The following is a 20,228-nucleotide window of genomic DNA, read 5'->3' as shown; positions in this document are numbered from 1 at the left end:
GCTCCTATATGGTGAACTCTGGACAGGTAATCGATCCCAAGGAGGTCAGAAAAAACGCTTTAAGGATTCACTGAAAGCAACTCTGAAGCATTGCAGCATCTCACCGAATGCATTTGAAGTACAAGCATCAGATAGACTCATTTGGAGACACACTACTCACACTGGAATAGAACGGTTTGAAAAAAACAGAATCTTGCACGCAAAAGCTAAACGTGCTGCAAGAAAGGAACGTGAGAAAATAAAATGCACATCAACTGAGCATCAATGCCAAACGTGTAGAAGAAACTTTAAATCCAGGATTGGACTAATCAGCCACCAACGTATACACAAGTAACTTATAAGTCTAGGAACATGCAAATATACTTGGTGATCAAGGTCTTCTTCGAATACGAAGGACGAACGAATATAATAATAATAATAATATAATAACCTTTGAATGTGTACAGCAACCGTGTCATGCCGGCCCACGACGTTCGCTATGACTCAACTGGGCCTAGGCTGTTAAGTTAGCGATGAATAGCAGGCAGTGCAGTATATTGTTACAATTAACGTAACTACGGAAACATTTATTGTATTCTTCTTGTCTTTATCAGGTTAGCTTGTCTATTGTGTTTAGGTAAACTTTAAACAAAATTATTTTGTTACAATTTGTAAACTGTTGAAATAATAGTGGTGGTCGGTAGCCTGTAAGTCCTGGTCGGAAATGCTGGACGGGTCCCTCCACCGCCGACCAGCGTGGTGACATTCCTGAATATCTCGCAATTACGTACCCTTACCTCCGAACACAGTTCATAAATGAGAAAATTCATAATTCAGAGAGTTTGAATTTTCATAGCATCTCAGTGTGGTGAGTGAAGGCCTAGGCCTTGCCATGGGAGCAAAAATTTTTCACGAAATGTCTTGAATTTTACTGTTTTCTGCAGCAAAATAATACTTTACAGTAAGCCAAAATTACCTGTGCTCACTGAAGTATTCATTTGAAGGGATTTCTGAATGAAAACATTACCAAAAAGAGCCAAAACAAATGTTCTTTTTCTCTTTAGATTGCGAAATTCATGCAAATAGCGCCACTAATGAACAAAAATTGAGATTTACTGTACAGTATGCCTGAACAAGCATGCACAGCTCAAATGTAATGCATCTTGGCTGAAAATGGTTATATTGCTTGCTTTTTAACTTAGTTATGTCACTTTTAATGTTTTATTTCGTAGCTGATGTAACATCTTCTATTATCTATTAAAAATTTTGAATGCAATTACGATCGTTCATAATGACCAAATTACTGTAATAACATGCTTGGTATGGAGATGTACCTATGTCAGTGATATTTGAAGATCGTCCAATCAGTTTTCATTTGATGGATTTGTATCCATCCATGGATGGATTAGTATTTTTGTGCCAGTAATTATGTAACCTTGTAGTATCTGGAATTATCAGTTAATGGATGACAGGATTGCATACGCTTTTAACTTTGTTGCTCTTTTATGAAGACATGGACAATGAGGACTGATAATAATGCAGTCAGCATTTGGAAAGCCTACTTAAACATCCCTGCCTAAACATCACCGCATAGGCTGATAAAACTGTAAAGACTATATTGTTGCCAATATATTTAACTGTGATAAGGCTGAATCTACTGTACTCATTGCTAATTTACCCAACAATCTTTCTGCATAAGGGAGCCTCGCAAAATAAAGCAACGCGTATACCCGTCTACAACGCGTGTTTGGGGATTATAATCTCTTCGCTTTGCCGACGAGTGGTTCAAGATACTGATCAAAAATGTTGGACGATTCCATTTCGCTAATTAGTGTTTGTTTTCCGACATTTTTGTTCTACTTGTTTGCGTCGGTTTATCTCGTGATTTTGATGTACTATAATTTATCGACAAGTCTCTTTCCTATGTTTTGTCATAAGTTTTATTCATTATTATGAATTAATTTTAATACTATATCCTGTCATTTGTTATTGAGCTATTCTGTAAAATTTAAAACCGTAATGTTGAATACCAAGACTCGAAACCCACTGAAATTTCCTATACACTTTTATACTGTATTGTAATCAGGCAAAACACATATTTTTGCCATGAATATTGACGGGATAAATGTAATTTAATGCCAGTATATTGCTTTTTCTAGAACTATTCATAGGAATATTCCCACGCTCTGCTGCTATGGAAATACAGACTGAATCAAAGTGTACGTGTCATTGATCTTGCTGCCGGCCGAGTTATGCATAGCTCAAACCCTTTGTACGCCGCCCAGTGTTATAACCAGGCCAAATTCATGTTGTTACCATGAGCATGGAGGAATAAATTCGTAGTGACAGGATAAACGCAATTTAATGCCAGTACCTACTTCTTCTAGAACTATTTAGAGGAACAGTCCCATGGTTCTGCTGCTATGAAAATTGACTATTAAGGGTAATTGATCTTGCTGCGGGCCGAGTTATGCATAACCGTACCCTTTGTACGGCGCCCAGTGATAAAGACTCGACGTTACCATGGAAAAGCATAGAATAAACTAAGAAAATATCAATCTCTGAATTTTTGTGTGCAATTAAATCTTGTATTTATTATTTTCTTTAAGTCTCATTTTCAATTATATTTTATATTTGTTATATATATTTGAAAATGGATTTGGTACGATACAAATAAATTAATTACAATAAAGACAACAAGGAAGTGACAAACAGAAATTAAAAATCAAACAAGAACAGCTCATTCAGTAGAACATAAATTAAAGTTAATTAGCATAAACAGTTTATTACATGAACATAGGCCTAATTAGTGATCAAGATCTACTGTGTGTGTGTAGCAGTCGCCTGTATATACTTGTACGATAATCTGATCTAAACACAATTCTTCTATTTAGTAGTTTTTTTTTGTTTTTTTTTTCCCCATTTGGGAAGCTGAACAACAATAATTTAGGCCAAAAATGGCTACCGTATCCGAAAACGCCATTCCTCTACACCCAGGCCTAGTGTCTGTTTTCAAAATGACCTACAGAGAATGAATTAAAATAAATGGGGAAAAATAATGCCACCCTAGCTTAGCCTACTGCACTAAATTCTGATATTCATCGTATATGTTGAGTATTTATTGGCGGTCACTGTACTTTATTATGAATAGGACTACAAATAGTAGGCCTATTGTACACTTATTTTTGATAGGCCTACCATATTTTAAATGCAAGGTTATTCCCAACTATTATATCGGAACAAATTATAGACAATAAATCAATGGATATAAAAAGCAATTTAAAGAATGAAATAATGATAATATGGTAAGAGATCGTAATTCAGTAAATATCCCATAGCCCATTGAGTACAGGACCAGAGTCAAGTGTCTAACTATTACTTTGATAGAACATAGAGTATGTCAAACCACAGGCCCTAAACTTCCAGCCGGCGATGCAGTACACTGCAAGGAAGACATTCCAAGTCCACTTGATACGCCGTGGCGTATCAACTATTGAAAACTACTTTTATACATTACCAGCGCGTTTTATAAATGAAATTAAAATCCCTGTAGTAAATTAACATAGTCATTTGGTACATTCAAATGTTTAAAAACGATTTAATGATTATACATTTTAAATTTCTCGTCACATACAAAGGATATACTGTTCCACCAAAGTTCCAGATTAATCAATATTAAAATAGATAACATATAGGCCTAGGACAACTGCTCACATTTATATCAGATAAAGGTACTAATATTTTTTTTTGTATTTCGCTAACACTGAAGGAAGTGTACCCTATCTACGTTCATGATCGAATGTAGGCCTACTGTAGACCGATATCTGTCTGTTGTCCTAGACAGTTTTATTTAATAAAATTAATTAATACTAAAACGATATAAGAAATGATAATTTTAAAGACTAACTGTAAAAAAGATATAATTAGGCCTAACAAAAATTCATAAAAATTGCCTGTTTTCGATTTTTAATTTTACGCCGTCATTTTTCTGAGTAAGCCAAAGCCTTGGCCTATCCATGGAGGTATAATATCTATGTCCTAGCCCTCTCCTAGTCTTATATTTCTGCTGTCTGTTGGTTTTGATCGTAACGGTGACGATAATCTCGATAAATTATTAATGTAATTCTCAGAAATATAACGTGAGCTTGCATTACTTCCAATAGGGTTTATTTTTATACGAGATGTTTTTGCTTGTGTTAATTGGGTTTTTACACTAAGCCTGTTATCAATTCCCCACTACGAAGTGGAGTAGCCCAGGAAAATAATCCCAACGCGTGGCCAACTATGGGATTAAACTGCCTTTAATCGCATCGGAATGTATAAAAGTAGTTTTCAATTGTTGATACACCACGGCGTATCAAGTGGACTTGGAATGTCTTCCTTGCAGTGTACTGCATCGCCGGCTGGAAGTTTAGGGCCTGTGGTTTTGACATACTCTATGTTCTATCAAAGTAAAAGTTAGACGCTTGACTCTAGTCCTGTACTCAATGGGCTATGGGATATTTACTGAATTACGATCTCTTAACATATTATCATTATTTCAATCTTTAAATTGCTTTTTCTATCCATTGATTTATTGTCTATAATTTGTTCCGATATAATAGTTGGGAATAACCTTGCATTTAATATATATTGTGGTAGGCCTATATCAAAAGTAAGTGTAAAATAGGCCTATTATTTGTAGTCCTATTCATAATAAAGTACAGTGACCGCCAATAAATACTCAACATATACGATGAATATCAGAATTTAGTGCAGTACTGTAATCTAAGCTAGGGTGGCATTATTTTTTCCCCATTTATTTTCATTCATTCTCTGTAGGTCATTTTGAAAACAGACATTGGGCCTGTGTGTAGAGGAATGGCGTTTTCGGATACGGTAGCCATTTTTTGGCCTAAATTATTGTTGTTCAGCTTCCAAAATTAAAAAAAAAATTTTTAAAAACCCACTAAATAAAAATATTATCTATTGTGTTTAGATCAGATTATCATACAAGCATATACAGGCGACTGTTACACACACACAGTAGATCGTGATCACTAATTAGGCCTATGTTCATGTAATAAACTGTTTACGCTAATTAACTTTAATTTATGTTCTACTGAATGAGCTGTTCTTGTTTGATTTTTAATTTCTGTTTGTCACTTCCTTGTTGTCTTTATTGTAATTAATTTATTAGTCCAATTTCAAATATATATATAACAAATATAAAATATAATTGAAAATGAGACTTAAAGAAAATAATAAATACAAGATTTAATTGCACACAAAAATTCAGAGACTGATATTTTCTTAGTTTATTCTATGCTTTTCCATGGTAAGGTCGAGTCGTTATCACTGGGCGCCGTACAAAGGGTACGGCCATGCATGCATAACTCGGTCCGCAGCAAGATCAATTACCCTTAATAGTCAATTTCCATAGCAGCAGAACCGTGGGACTGTTCCTATAAATAGTTCTAGAAGAAGCAGGGTATTGGCATTAAATTGCGTTTATCCTGTCACTATAAATTTATTCCTCCATGCTCATGGTAACAACATGAGTTTGGCCTGGTTATAACACTGGGTGGCGTACAAAAGGTTTGAGCTATGCATAACTCGGCCGGCAGCAAGATCAATGACACGTACACTTTGATTCAGTCTGTATTTCCATAGCAGCAGAGCGTGGGAATGTTCCTATGAATAGTTCTAGAAAAAGCAATATACTGGCAATAAATTGCGTTTATCCCATCAATATTCATGGCAAAAACATGAGTTTGGCCTGATTATAATACAGTATAAAAGTTTATAGGAAATTTCAGTGTTTCGAGTCTTGGTATTCGACATTTCGTTTTTAAATTTTACAGAATAGCTCAATAACAAATGCCAGGATATAGTATTAAAATTAATTCATAATAATGAATGAAACTTATGACAAAACATAGAAAAGAGACTTGTCGATAAATTACAGTACATCAAAATCACGAGATAAAGCAACGCAAACAAGTATTGTAGAACAAAAACGTCGGAAAATGAACCCTAATTCGTGAAATGGAATCGTCCAACATTTTTGATCAGTATCTTGAACCACTCGTCGGCAACGCGAAGAGATTATAATCCCCAACCACACGTTGTATACGCGTTGTTTTATTTTGCGAGGCTCCCTAATTATGAGTTAAAACCCCTGATACTATTGATATTATGTTATGTTATTAACGGATCTAATAAAATTTGTATTGAATTGGATACAGTATATGAAATTCACTGTATACTTTGGTTCCTCATCTGCTGCGCGTAATGTTCCACCTCGGGCTCGCAAGGTCACAACTCTATGTCACAGTGTACAGTTTCATCATGGACGTCCCAAGTGAGTTTAATGTTAAATATACCTGGAAACAGTTTGACTGGTTTAGCAGTATTAGATTGGCAAAGGAATAGGCTTCATGGACTGTTACACAAGTTTGATTGATTACTGTGAACTATAACAGCGAAGTAAAAACTTTCAATTGAAAATAGCAAGATAATATTATGAAGATAAAATTGTATTTTCCTTGTCAATTAACAGACACATTTAAACTCATAAAACAAAAATATTGCTGTGGCTTTGGGTCATTTTCCCCACCCCACCAGGGCCCTTGAGCAGGCCAGTGGACCCCACGTCCAGAGAACCCCCCTTGGAAGAACCTGCCTACAGGCCTGATATCCCATTGCAAATTAATGTCGATCAACAATTCATTGTGTTATAACAGGGGCTTAGGCTGGTTTCGGCCTGGGAGGGGGTTACGAAAAAATTAATAGTTGGGCGATGTTGATTGCTTGAAAACTTTTTGAGATGAAACATTTTCCCATGCTAAGGAAGTATGTTTAATGATATTTCTTTGGCAGTTTTGTTATATAAAGTAGCAAGACATTATTCTACACCAACAGGCCACAAAAATCCTGTCACAAATACCATATTGATTTGAGAGAAAAAAAAAAGAAACAAAATTATAAATAAATCTTGATCCAGAATTTACAAGAATATTCGTAGACAAAATTTTGATGATTAATTATTTTGGATGTATGTACTGTAGAGCAATATGTTTAGAGTGAAGAACACTCAGAGCCACCTATCACTTGGGGCCCAGTCCATGGCACAGTGTTGGCTCATAACAATCACATCATACAAATTTCAAAGAATGAATCAACATATAGAATAATATCATTTGTATTGATTGTAAACATTGATCATTCCTTAAATAAGAACTTTTACACAAGAGCAAACATAGTGTTGACATTGTCTGGTATGTCTGGCAAGGCATAGACTGGCATAGAGCCCAATCACACTGTATATTGACGTCGGCTCAGGGCCCCTTTTTGTGAACAGTTAAATAATTTTAAGCCGGCTCAGAGCCGACCTAAATTTAGTCCAATTTAAAGTTGGCTCAGGTCTCACAATGCAGGATCTGAGTCGAATCATCTTTATATGTGAACGTAAACCGAACCTGAGCTAACTTAAAATACTAACCACAAAGTTTTGAGTCCGCCGCAGTTACGGGTGCTTGCAAGGGCACAGATATGTTTTAAAAGTTGGGGGACGCGCTGTCAGTTCCTGTGGATAATCCCGGATAGATAATCATTCTTCACATGCGTATGGACATGCATGTGTAGTTTTGAAGCAAACAGTCGGATCATTGCCTGCGCATGACACGAAAACTACTGTTCCCACGCTAAAGTGAATGTTAAAACATTTCTTCGGCGATTTTGTTATTTAAAAATGATGCTTTTATTTTGTTTTGACATGCATTTTTGGTCTTGTGTGCTATTTTCTAAACACAACACATTTTCGTCTTGACAATGACCTTTGCTGAGGGTTTAGAGTTCGCGCCTCCGAAACATAGTTATTATACAACTTAAAATAACACATGTAGTCCAAAAATCCGAATCTCCTAATTCCGAACGTATTATTTGGTCCAATCCAAACACAAAAATTAACTTCTAAAACCAGACAATCAGTTAAGTAAACAATAATCGTAATAAGAAATAACAAAACAACAAGCATAGGCCTACCAGATGCCGAGAAAATGAACTGTCATGCAATGCCATGGAGATTATAATAAATTGATTGAAATGACACACCAGCAAAGTATCCGTAATGTTAAATAAAATGAAAGTTAAATCTTCCAAGTTCCACCAGACAAAAGCATGTTTCTGTGGGTGATTATATTCAGTAGCTTGACGTTTAATTCAGATTCGGACGTCGTTTTAGATCCATCAGTGTAGATTACAAACTTACATAGCCTTAAACGTGTAGCTATTTTAATTACGGAGGAAGTTTGTAGAGAATGAAATTTAAATTTGTTAAATTTAATTAAATTTTCTCTAAAATAAAACCATTAAGGTTTCTTTATTTGTTTAAAAAAATCTGTTTAATAATAAACCTTCATCGTCTTACACTGAGCATGTTCCTATCACGCACTATGAAACTTTTGGTGATCTGACGTCAACCAATCAAAGCATGTGTTTGCACATCACCACTGCATCCCTGAAAAAAAAAAAATTAACCAATTAGTGGGCTGGATTTCGGAGGCGCGGTCTCTAAACCCTCAGCAAAGGTCATTATGAAGACGAAAATGTTTTGTGTTTAGAAAATAGCACACAAGACCAAAAATGCATGTCAAAACAAAATAAAAGCATCATTTTTATTGATAATTACATTTGCTATGCTGTAGAGAAAAACAACAGGTAGGGCCTACTATACTGTATGGTACAGTACTTGAAATAGCAGAAGCTTGTAATGCATCAAAAAGGGAGGCACTCTCTACGAGTACTCCGACGTAATTAATTAGGGTTCCAATTAGGGCCTAGGCATAGCACTAGGCCTAGAGAAGGTCTGGTAGCCGTCAGTCCCACATATCGCAAACGTTCGTTTTTTTTTTTTCGTTTGTTCAATCACTAATATTGTTATTACCACCTTTACAACTGGTTACAAATGAATAAGCCATAGAAAATACAACTAAAGAAACACTTTCTTACCTAATTCATGTGCCAAAAAGCAATCTTATCTTTGCACGCTTTTTTTCATACTTCTCAAATTATACTAAAGGCACACGCACTCAATCATATATTATACAGTAGATAATTCAAATGTTTGTGGGCAGAGTTACCGGTATGTTGCTATAAAATAAGATGCACTCTGGCTGTACAGCGTTCTTTCGCTAAAACCTAGGTCATTTATGCAGTTTATTTCAACAATTTTCAGGCATTTTCTTGACTTATGAAAATGCATTGTGGACAAAAAGTGAGGGGGACCAATCCTCCCTTTTAAATTATGTAGGGGAACCTGTCCTCAGCCCCCATAATCTGCACCCATGTTTCTCCTCCCCCCCCCCCCCCCCCCCCCCCCCTTCTTTTGGAAAGTTTAAAAAAGAAAAGAAAAAAGAAAGAAGGAAAAAGAAAAATTTGATGACCAAAACTCCAAAGGGTTTTTTTTTGGGTGTCCACACCAAAAAATTGGAGAATATGGACCTCTGAATGCCCGGAATTTGCACTCTCATACCTTAAAAATCTTACCAATAATTCATGTCAACAATATAATAATACAACACAATTTAGGGTGGTGCGATTGCACCGTCTCTACCCCACACTCCACATCCGCCCCAGGTCCCTGGACCGACATAGTAAGTGTGATTAGGCCTTATGGACAGTAGAGTCTCAGTGTAATTAATGGGAAATGTCTCATTTCTTGAATTGCTGTGTTCAGTAACTGGTGGCAGAGCCGAGAAATTATACCTAGGTGCAAACCAGAGTGACCAGCCCATTTCCCCCAAAGAATACCAGCGATTGAATGATAGTACTGTAATCATATTGATAAAGCATGAACATTAATGGTAATGTCATATCAAGCTAAGATTGCTGGGGATGTGGTTCAACTTCTAGATCTGGATTAATTATACTCGAAAAAATGGATACACCCATCACATCTGTGTTTCAAATGCCTTGGTTCAAGTGCCTTGTGGAAATGCCTCACATTAACTCTATACAACAGTACAATGTATTCAATAAGTTAATTAAAAGCTGAATTAATTAGATAATAACAAGAAACAGCTTTTGTTGCATTGCTTAATTAAATTAGAAACAAAGTTATAAACTTGATTGGATGTATCACATTGAGGCATATCTTAATCTACAGTATATATGAATAAGCTGTTGTGGATGATACTGCTTTCACAATGGAATCTTCTTTGTAATGGAAGATTAGGTTCATTAAGTATAGCAGGTTAGGCCCAATCAAAAAAAAAAGATTAGTTTATCACCCTCGCCTGCACGTTTTCTATGGTATTGAGGGGAAAAAAAACATTTTGGTAATTTCTTTTTCTTCATTTTTTTAGTATAGTAAATAGTAGATATTGTTTGTATTATCTCAATCATGTACTGTACTTTATTTTAAACATCACCAGCAAACAACCCAAGGGTGGTGATATTTGGCTTTTGGCTTTAGCAAAATACAAAATGAAAATAAAAAGCCTTCTTCCCTCATCACTTTTCCAGCCTAGATAGGGTGATAAACTACCGCACTGTTTGTACAGTAGAACCCTATTAAGGGGACACTTTCGGGACCGGGACCAAAAAAAGTGTCCTTAATAGGGGTGTCCCCTGAATAGGGGTACCCTATTCAGGGGACACTAACCAAAAAAATTGTGAAATTTTCCCCTTAATAGGAGTTTCTGGCATGTTTTCATAATGATGACGTATAATTCTTTATAATTTTATTTTTATTGACATAATTAGTTACAGTAGAATTAGAACTAATTTATAGCAATAATTTGCAATGCAAATACAATTCCTTTATAATATGAAATCTGCAGAAATGTAACTAAAACGATTAGTTTTATATGTTCCCAATATTGTTTCATGATGCAATGTTAATGAATGAATTAGGATCTTATGAAAGTGCAGGAAAAACGAAGAAAAAGAAATCCCCATGGTTAAGGTTCGAAATTGACAAGATTGCTTTATACGAACTAACACATGCAGTAGGCAAATATTATATTCACTCCAAAGATTTGGGGAGAAAATTCTGGTTTATTGCTCAAATTTCAAAATACAATTTTCCTTTTCAATTAATTTCAATTTCAATTTATTTAAAAAATCTCAAGAACAGGAACAAAACAATAAAACAAACAATAGAACAATTTCATTAAAACGGAAAATACAGTATATTCATATATATACCAGAACAATTAAAATAAAAGCCACAACAAAATTGGATAAATTCTCAAAATACAAAATTTAATCAAATCATTAGGAGGTGAGAACAGAACAAACACACCAAACTACTACCAAACAAAGATGGATTATTTCACTTGATTCAAAATTCTTTTTGTATTTCAATATTAGTTAAAGTACTATTATTATTATTATTATTATTATTATTATTATTATTATTATTATTATTATTATTGTTGTTATTACGTAGTCTAACAAAATCTCGCCCTTGACAAACAGCAGTAGGAAGGTGATAAATTAGAAAGTGTAAGTTCCTTAAGTTTCTCAAAATGTGTCACTATATAAAGTTGAGTGAATTTTTCTTATTTTGAGACTGTTGTATTTGTTGTGATACAATAGGAAAAAAAATGAGGTGTCCCCTTATTAGGGGTTATTTGACCATTTGGCCCACTCAGAAAGTGTCTCCGTCACCTGAATAGGGGTGTCCCCTTAATAGGTGTTAGCCGCAGTGTTAAAAGATATATCGTCCCTCGTTTCACGGAAAAGTGTCCCCTTAATAGGGGTGTCCCCTGAATAGGGGTGTCCTCAAATTGGAAGGCGAACTGTACTATAATTGACTATTGTGCACTGCCTAACAGTATTGTTATATTATTTATTTATATAATGCCAGTGTTAAGCATATCCTGTATTATAAATAAAAGAATTTCCTTGAATCCTATTCCAAAATTATTTGAAACTGTAGTTTGATACTGTCTTTACAAGTCGATGTCAACATTATCTGGCCAGTGACTGATTTTTTTGGGTTTCTGGACTCCAAAACATCTATAGAATGCCACAGAGTGAAATACAATAACTCAAGGCTATTTAGCCTCATGACTCTCCTGTACTTAATACCTGTACTTAATAATTGCACCATGAATCCCAAAGCCACATGAATAATAATGTAGTAGCTCCTTTTCCGGAGATACCTATACAGCCAGCTACTGTAATATTTCCACATCGTTGTGTAGCTCTCAACCATTTTGCACTGTGTTTGTTTATGTAGCGAGCATATTTGTTGAACACAAGCAACTTGCAATTATTATTTCATATTGAGTCCAAGATTATATAGATTTAAAGGCATTTTACCATCCAATGACTACACTGTTTATAACTTTACCAATAAAATTGTATTTTTATTTTCTCCTTCCTCTGGATGGTTTTGGTAAAACATTTTGCTAAATAAGAAACCAGAAATTTTTGTTTTTTCCCACCCTATTACGATCTTCAAAATAAATTGAGTACGGGGAACAAGATATAAAAAAAAGTCATTTAAGCTGCTGAACTTAAACAAGATGAATTAATTATTATGAATCATTATTTAGTTGTTTAACAACTAAATAATGATTCATAATAATTAATAAGTTATTACTTGTATTGTTATGCTTTATTTATTTGTTAAAATAAATTATTATTATTACTACCGGTATTATATTATTTATTTCTTCATTATTATTTTTGTTTTTAACCTATTTAAATAATACAGGTCTGCCTCCAATTAAAGACCACTTTTGGGACCGGGATTTTCATGATCTTTAGCAGCTTTGGTCTCTAATTAGACATTGACAAGACATTGTTAATTTGGGAACACAGAAAAGTGGCTTTTAATTGGAGGGGTCTTTCATTAGCGGGAGACCTGTATACATATTGCTTGAAAAGACAAATTTGCCAAAATAGAATATATATATTTTTTTGTTTATTATCTTGTAGGTAAGGAATTCTTTGTAGGTATATCTCCAAGAACAAACCAAGCAGGAGCGTTAGCATTAGCAAAGGCATTCCCAGACTATAATGTTGCAACAATACAAATATCAGGGTGTATTCATCTTAAGTCACTGATGAGTATGGCTGGACCAGGTATCATTGCAATTGGTCAGAGTGAAGAGGCAAAGAAGGCTCTGAAGGTAAACAGAGTAGTATGTTGGTCATAATGCTACTTGCCTACATACATTTCGTATTATGACTTAAACAAATTTTAATGAAAAGAATTTTCTATAAACACATTTTATCTGCACAAAAATAGTTTACATAAAAATAGTAAGAAGCCCTTTTCAGTAAACCAAGCATTTAACAGATTTAATGAATTGTCTTTAAAAAATTTAAAACATGTCCACCATCTCTTTTTTATTATCACATGTAAATTTATAAATGATAGCCTGGTTCTCACAAGAGCCCTAGTATCCAGATCGGGAGATAACCATTAGCGCTAACCGTTAGCACCTGTGCGAGAACACCCGATCGGTTAGCGCTGACCGTTAGCCGTATCCGGATACCGCTAACTGTTAGCAAGCGCTATCGGTTAGCATGTTAAGCACGTTTCTATAATCAAACAATCACACGTACGCGTTTACAATTTCCAGTTTCTTATTGGCCAGTTATTCGATCATCATATTTCTGGTATCCGGATTGGGATCTTCTCGTATGGACGCACGGCAGCCAACGGTAAGCAGGATCCGGACCCTGCTAACCGTTAGCTGCCGTGTGAGGACATAGTCGATGTGAATACCCTTTTTCTAGAATGTCCAAATATTTAATTCTGAATTTGTTGAAAATATCATTTTCTTATAATTACAAGTCATCACATTGTTATGCTCATCTAAATCCTAATTGTTTTTTTGTTTATTTATTCAGCAAATTGTTCACAAAGCTAATCATGATTATGAAACTGTGACATTACCGGATGATGAAGCAGCCAACTGTTTGTACGTAAACAGAACTCTAATTCACTGTACTGAAGATGAATTTCCTGAAAGTTACAAGGTAAGAAAGATTTAAATAATAGGTAGTTTTCACCGCACGACCTTAACGTTAATGGATGACATCATAATTTATTCATCTCGCGTTACGGAGTATGTTAATTTGAGGATTTGACGTGCTTGACGTATGTTAGTTACAGGTTTGCGCATGCGTATTTCGATTTGTTTACAAAAGGGCAGAGCTGTCACGTTGCATGTTGGGTACTAACGTTAAAGTTAAGGTTAACGTTGTGCGGCTAAAAGTACCTAATGCAATTTTTTTGCCAACTTAGGTCTAGATTTCTTTGCTTCAAAAATTGCTTGGAAATTCAATAACTTTGACTGAAACATGCTATAGCAGACACTAAATTTCATGTACGTCGTCAAACCAATGAAAATGGTGGTTCATAAAACAGATTTATTTGTACAATAACTATTTCTAATAAGCATGCAGTACGTACGATTTGTGTACAATCGTCTTGTCTTTCTCGCCTAGTCGTTTCGTAGGTTAGGCCTATGTAGGAATGATGCTAGCCAGCCAAGGCCTACAACATCGCTCAATTGAAGTCACGTGGGCCATGTAGATTGTAATGCTTATCTATATCTATTATTTGTCTTCATTTCACAGTATTATTATAATATTTAAAATGTTGTTTATTATCTAAAAACAACAAAATTCAACAAATTGTAGGCCTAATCCTACCGACCGTTTAAACGCAATCACGATCGCATCGTGACTTCACTACTGACAAGTACTGTACATGTGTGGAAAATCCCTGATAGGTCATTCTGGGCATGCGCATGGACATGCATGAGCAGTTTTGAAGCAGCCTGTGATGATACAATCGTAGCTTTACGAAAGTGATATTTCCCATGCCAAAGATAATGATAAAACCAACGCTAAAACAAAATTTATTTGGCAATTTTCTTATGTAAAACATGTATTATACTACACTATTAAATTAATACAAGTACAACCATTCTTTTTACCAGCAATATATTGATTTAATAGAGAAATTAACAAAATCACAATCTGTAGATGACAATGTAATGTATTAAGGTTGAGCAATTGGGAAAATCGTAGTTTATACTATATAGGCCTAGGTAGTAAAAAATTTCCGAGGCTGCCGACCTCGGAGAATTTAAGGTCGACAAATTTTTGCCGACCTAATTTTTTCCAAATTTCATGGGCTGGACATGTTGGTACAAAATTATGATATGGTATAATATATTCTTTAATAACTAAGTATTATTGCCTGATGATGATTTTTTGATGTGTTGAAAAGTGTTTTTATAAACAATATAATTATTACTTTAAACTGACATTTTATGGATACTATACATTTTATTTTCAGATAAATCTAGATTTCAATCTTATATACAGTTATAATATGTAAACAATTCTTTGGAGAATTCTAAACACTGAGCTAATTAACGGTTGTTATAAGGCTTAGAAATATTTCATTGAAAATCTTAGATTTAAATTAAGGAAGTACCAAGTCTTAATTTAAGCCTTATTAAAACCTATGTGTTTAGCCTTGTGTATGTTACAGTAGCAAATCAGCTCTATGAAGTGTGTTGACATATTGAATTATTTTGTTTTGATGTGTGATGAGGCAGTTGTCTGTCTTTTATGCATGTTCAGTCATCTTATCACATACCATGCATAATTGATAATTTCATTGCTGGAAGCATCTCGCGGTCTGATACAAAGGTGTTTCAAAAGAGTCATCATCTACAACAACAAATCCTCTCTGTGCACACAATAAAAAAGGTGTAAACATTATCACACATAGTGCGCAGTTCATGTGAGCATACTGTACTTAAAATAGCTGCAAAAATTTGAACTTCCTCACAGAGATCAGTTGTGTAAACCAAAAGTATTGTCAGCATTTCCTCAGAATGCTCATCTTAGAGCACATTAGGACAATGGGCATTAATCTAGTGATTATTAAAGCTTTATGGTTAAGATGAACATTCATCTGACAATCCCCCAGCGACCATGACATCAAATCCTCCAGCTAATGAAGTTGTTCCTTCGCTCCAATTTTTTACATTTTTTTATAGAGTTTAAATTATAGTATTGTTTAAATTCAATGCACCAAATTGTTTTAATTTATATACATGTACTTTTTTTTATTGTTGTACTTTCGACTGTTTTGAATTTAATTACTGTGGGATTATATTTTCTGTATGCTTTTATTACTGTTGCCAAGTATGCTTCAAAGACCTTCCTTTTGATTCCTGGTATTCAACCCCTGTCGCGTGGGACAACTCTAAACTTCCAGAGGTTTTAATCCGGCTGATTTTCAATACTTAGAGAAAAAATGTTTTTGTTAATACCCTGGCATTGTTAACAAGAGTAGAGTTTTCTGAGTGTAGCTCAATGTATCTAGTGGTGTAGAGTATTGATATGGGGAGGGGGGAGACTGCTAGGAATAAAGGATAAGTTGGGAGGGGTGGCACTGCTATTATGGGGCACATTGATGGGGCCAGTGGCAGGATTGGGGAGCAGGCTCTGGGCATACCATTCTGTTGAAAACACTGCTTTGAAAACAACAGAATTTAGAGGTGTCTGTTATAAGAATTTGCTCGCCGCTTGTCTCAACAGATTGGAACTAGCCACCAGCTTAAAAAGGTTGAATATCCGGTCTTCTGAGTGTTACACAAATTATTTGATATAAATCTATTCATATATTACATCAGGATTTTCATTTTTGTAATTAATATTGTGGTTTGCATTCATTCTTCAATGCCTGTGGCATATAGTAATTAATGAGTGAGAGCCTCAATAATTTATGAAGGGTGCATTGCATGCTTTAACATTGTCTCCTAAAAATTGAATATAATAAATAATAAAATGTAATAATAATAAATAACAATAAATGTAATTGTGTTACAATGCAGTAAATATTAAGCTCCTCAAGTAAAAAATTAACAAGGGCTCAAGGAAGTTCACAATTCCCTACATTAAGGTATGGTTACTGCACTCGCGGATGATAAGATTACTGTGGTGCTGGAGGAGGAGTCGGAAGAAATTTCTTTCACCAGAATTAGAAAAAAATTGCACATACGAGATAGAGAATTTGAGGCATATATTAGGAGTATTATTCGTTGTGGTACTGTAGACTTGAACAGGTTGGAGTGCAGTGATGTGATGATTAGATGAACGTGTAATGTATTCATTATGGATTGAAACTCTGCTGTGTAGAAAGTAGGCTCCTAGCAGGAGCATGTGTCTACTACTATGCCCTATACTGCCTTACTGTGTGACTTGTACAGTAATAAGGTACCTAAGATGACACATAACCCATCATGCACCTCCCACCATCCTTAACTGCCAGATCATAACATACACCTTTTTTTTTTATAAGAACCAGTAAATTTTTACCCAGGCTCAGTGTTCTTATTTTTTGGCCAATTTCAAGCTCAAAATGTTCTTATTTGACACACTTTTCAAACTTAGAAAATTATTATTGTACAGCAGGATATACTGTACTGGAATAAATATAGGTAAAAGTGGCCCCACAAAAAAAGACCCCTGAAAGAAAAGCCCCGCCAAAAATGGCCCTGCCAAAAATGGCCCCAGAAAAAAAGGCCCAAGTAAAAATGGCAGGCCCTTAGAAACTAAAAAACTACCCAGAAGAATTCTTTTCATGGCCGTGATTTGACATTGGTCAAAGGTTATTTATTTTCACATTCAGAGCTTTTTCCAATAAATTATCTGATTCTCGTACAAAAATTTATCAGGAAATTTTAACAAAATTGCTGATAATATTAGTGCTGCAGAAACACAGCCTTTAATAGTTCTAAGCTATTGATATAGGGCTTTTTCGAAAAATTGCTTTTATTCTTGCAGTAGAAACGGGACCAGTTTAAAAGCTATTAAAATAAATTGATTAAAAACATGCAATGGATAGCGTGTTTGAACGGCAAATAACCAATTTTGGCTGTACACCTTTTAGCTGCAACACAAAAAAAGCGATTGTCTGGTGAAATGTGACCTCCAGGTCAATCACTGCAAAGACTAGATTGTATTAGACGCGAAGTTTAAAAAAAAATTGTCCTTGTTCATGTCCTAGGCCTACAAGCTAAAAACATCAACAAACAAGTGTAGCGACGAATTCATTTTGTAATTATTTTGAAGGGGGGATATTATATTAGCCCAGGATTACCTTAACTACGGCCGACTGAACACGACCCTTAAGGTTATGAGGTTAATATTTTAAGTCAGCTCGGTCGTTCGCGAATGTTACAATTCCTCCTTTGTGTCAAGTTTTTGCGGGATATACTACATGTATAAGATGTCAAAATTGGCCACTGTGAAGGTGACTTTGATTTGTCTTGCATTCAGATATGAAGATGAGTCGGCCCAGGTCTCACATTGTGGGACCTAAGCCGCCTTACAGTCTGAATAACCTTTTGGACTGCTTAAAATTCATTGATTGTTCACAATTAAAAAAAGGTGGCCCAGAGCCAGTCCTCAGCCGGCGTAACTGTTAAGTGTGATTGGGCTCTAAGTAGGCCTACTACTTAGCTGGGTAACAGTTCACACGTGGCTTAAAATAGTAATGGTAGTCTGAATAGCAAGTGGTATTTCTTGGAGCGACCTAACTTGCCTTTAATTTTACTAGGATTTTATAATGTATTGTGTCATCATTTTATTATCATCACTTTTTTTTTCAAAAATTTAGGAAACAATTTTACTGGGGAAAAATTGCTTGAAAAATTTCAATTAAGCCTACATCAGTTTTATGAGTACTTAAAATTATGAACACATTTATTGTCAATGATGTCTTCAATAACCAGGTCACACCTTTGTAGATTTGTAGACTGTAATGTTTAATGGACTGATGTAGTTTAATACCATCAAAATTTGCATAAAACATTTTTTCTAGGTGAGAAAATGCTATTTTCTTAAAATTTGGTCACTTCAGCACTAACCGAGGTGGGTGGTGATGTGGTTTTGGACAGCAGCTGTTTTGCCAGCTATTTAAATTTAGGGATCTGAAAAAGGATCACTATGAAAGATTTTTGAGAACCACTGCCTATTAAAATAATCTATACTTGGCATACGCTTAAAAAATGTGTGTTTGAATGCAATAAAGCCACGAAAGACTTGTCATCAAAGAAAAGGATTTTTAATCTGGCAGTATGGTATTATGCTGAATATAATGTGTAATTTGTGGGTTGGTTTTAATTTTTTTTTAAATGCAAAATGCATTTAGAGGCATATTACTGCACTGTAGTATTAATGCTTTTAGAATTTTGATGTGTAATTAAGGATGATAATGTGTGTCATTCCAAGATGATTACTATGAATTTTTATTGGTCTACTGTCGTTGGAATTAAGGATGGTAATTTATGCATTCACTGGGATTTTCATTTAATGCAAATTTTAGATGTGGCAATCTCATAATTATCGAGTCCCAGTTAGAACCGACATCTGTTCACAGGGGTTGATTTTTTTGGGGTGGGGGGTGCTGCCTGCGACGCGCATCTTACCCCCTTATATTACAAAAAAAATAAATAAATAAATAAATTTTTTTTTTTTTTTTTTGAGACAATTGAACATGGATACACAATTCCATTCCTATGTCACATTGTGTAATGAATAGCTAAGACAGATTAAGCGCAGATGCACAAGCATGGAAACCTTTGTGCAATCAATCACTCTCTATCGAGGTCAGCAGTTATGTGCTTTCAGACAACCCCATGCACAGTGACCACAGTACACTGATATGTGTGCACATCTCCATTGACGACACCCCTTCAATAGACTTATTATTTTAATAAAGTACAGTTTTTGTGTAGACAACCTTTGACACTTTTGACGTGTAAGTTTTGCTTCCTTATTGTTTTCAAATACAGTACCTGGTCATATTGTGTAATTTACAAGATATACTGTATAAAATTGTATAATCCTGTCTCTAATTGACATGAAACAAAGTAGGCCTGCCTAAACCTAGGGCCTATAGGCCTATTTCCAGTGGCGGATTTAGGAGGGGTGGCGCGCACGCCCCCTACCCCCCTATTTTTTGGCAAAGAAAAAATTACACCCACAGTGTTTAAGTCTTCTTTTCCTACCAAAAACACCCTAGGAGAGTGCTATTCATGAATCCACTTGGAGAGAAATAGAACACTTGTAATTTACTCAATGTTAATATACATTGGTGAATTTTGTTGTTTGACGACTTTTTTAACGGATTTTGGATATTAGTTTTTTCTTTTGCTGATTTTGTGATTTTTATGCTCAATGTTGCTGAGAAACTTCATCATGGTTTCTAGAAG

The 20,228-nt window shown here is 34.9% G+C and overlaps 1 protein-coding gene across 1 annotated transcript in view; it reads left to right on the top strand.

Annotated features, from left to right (window-relative positions):
* Nucleotides 1-20,228, top strand: part of LOC117124936 (N(G),N(G)-dimethylarginine dimethylaminohydrolase 1-like) — a 50,801-nt gene that overhangs the window by 6,694 nt on the left and 23,879 nt on the right. The window contains exons 3-4 of the mRNA XM_033271274.1: nucleotides 12,913-13,106; nucleotides 13,834-13,962. Coding sequence (XP_033127165.1) covers nucleotides 12,913-13,106; nucleotides 13,834-13,962 — 323 coding nt within the window. The remainder of the gene's footprint in view (nucleotides 1-12,912; nucleotides 13,107-13,833; nucleotides 13,963-20,228) is intronic.

The sequence above is a fragment of the Anneissia japonica genome, unplaced genomic scaffold (genome assembly GCF_011630105.1).
Source record: "Anneissia japonica isolate Jap-2015-1 unplaced genomic scaffold, ASM1163010v1 scaffold8236_len642391_cov169, whole genome shotgun sequence".
Lineage (NCBI taxonomy): Eukaryota > Metazoa > Echinodermata > Crinoidea > Comatulida > Comatulidae > Anneissia > Anneissia japonica.
Note: the sequence above shows the minus strand (reverse complement) of the source record. Positions and strands in the feature narration are given on the sequence as shown.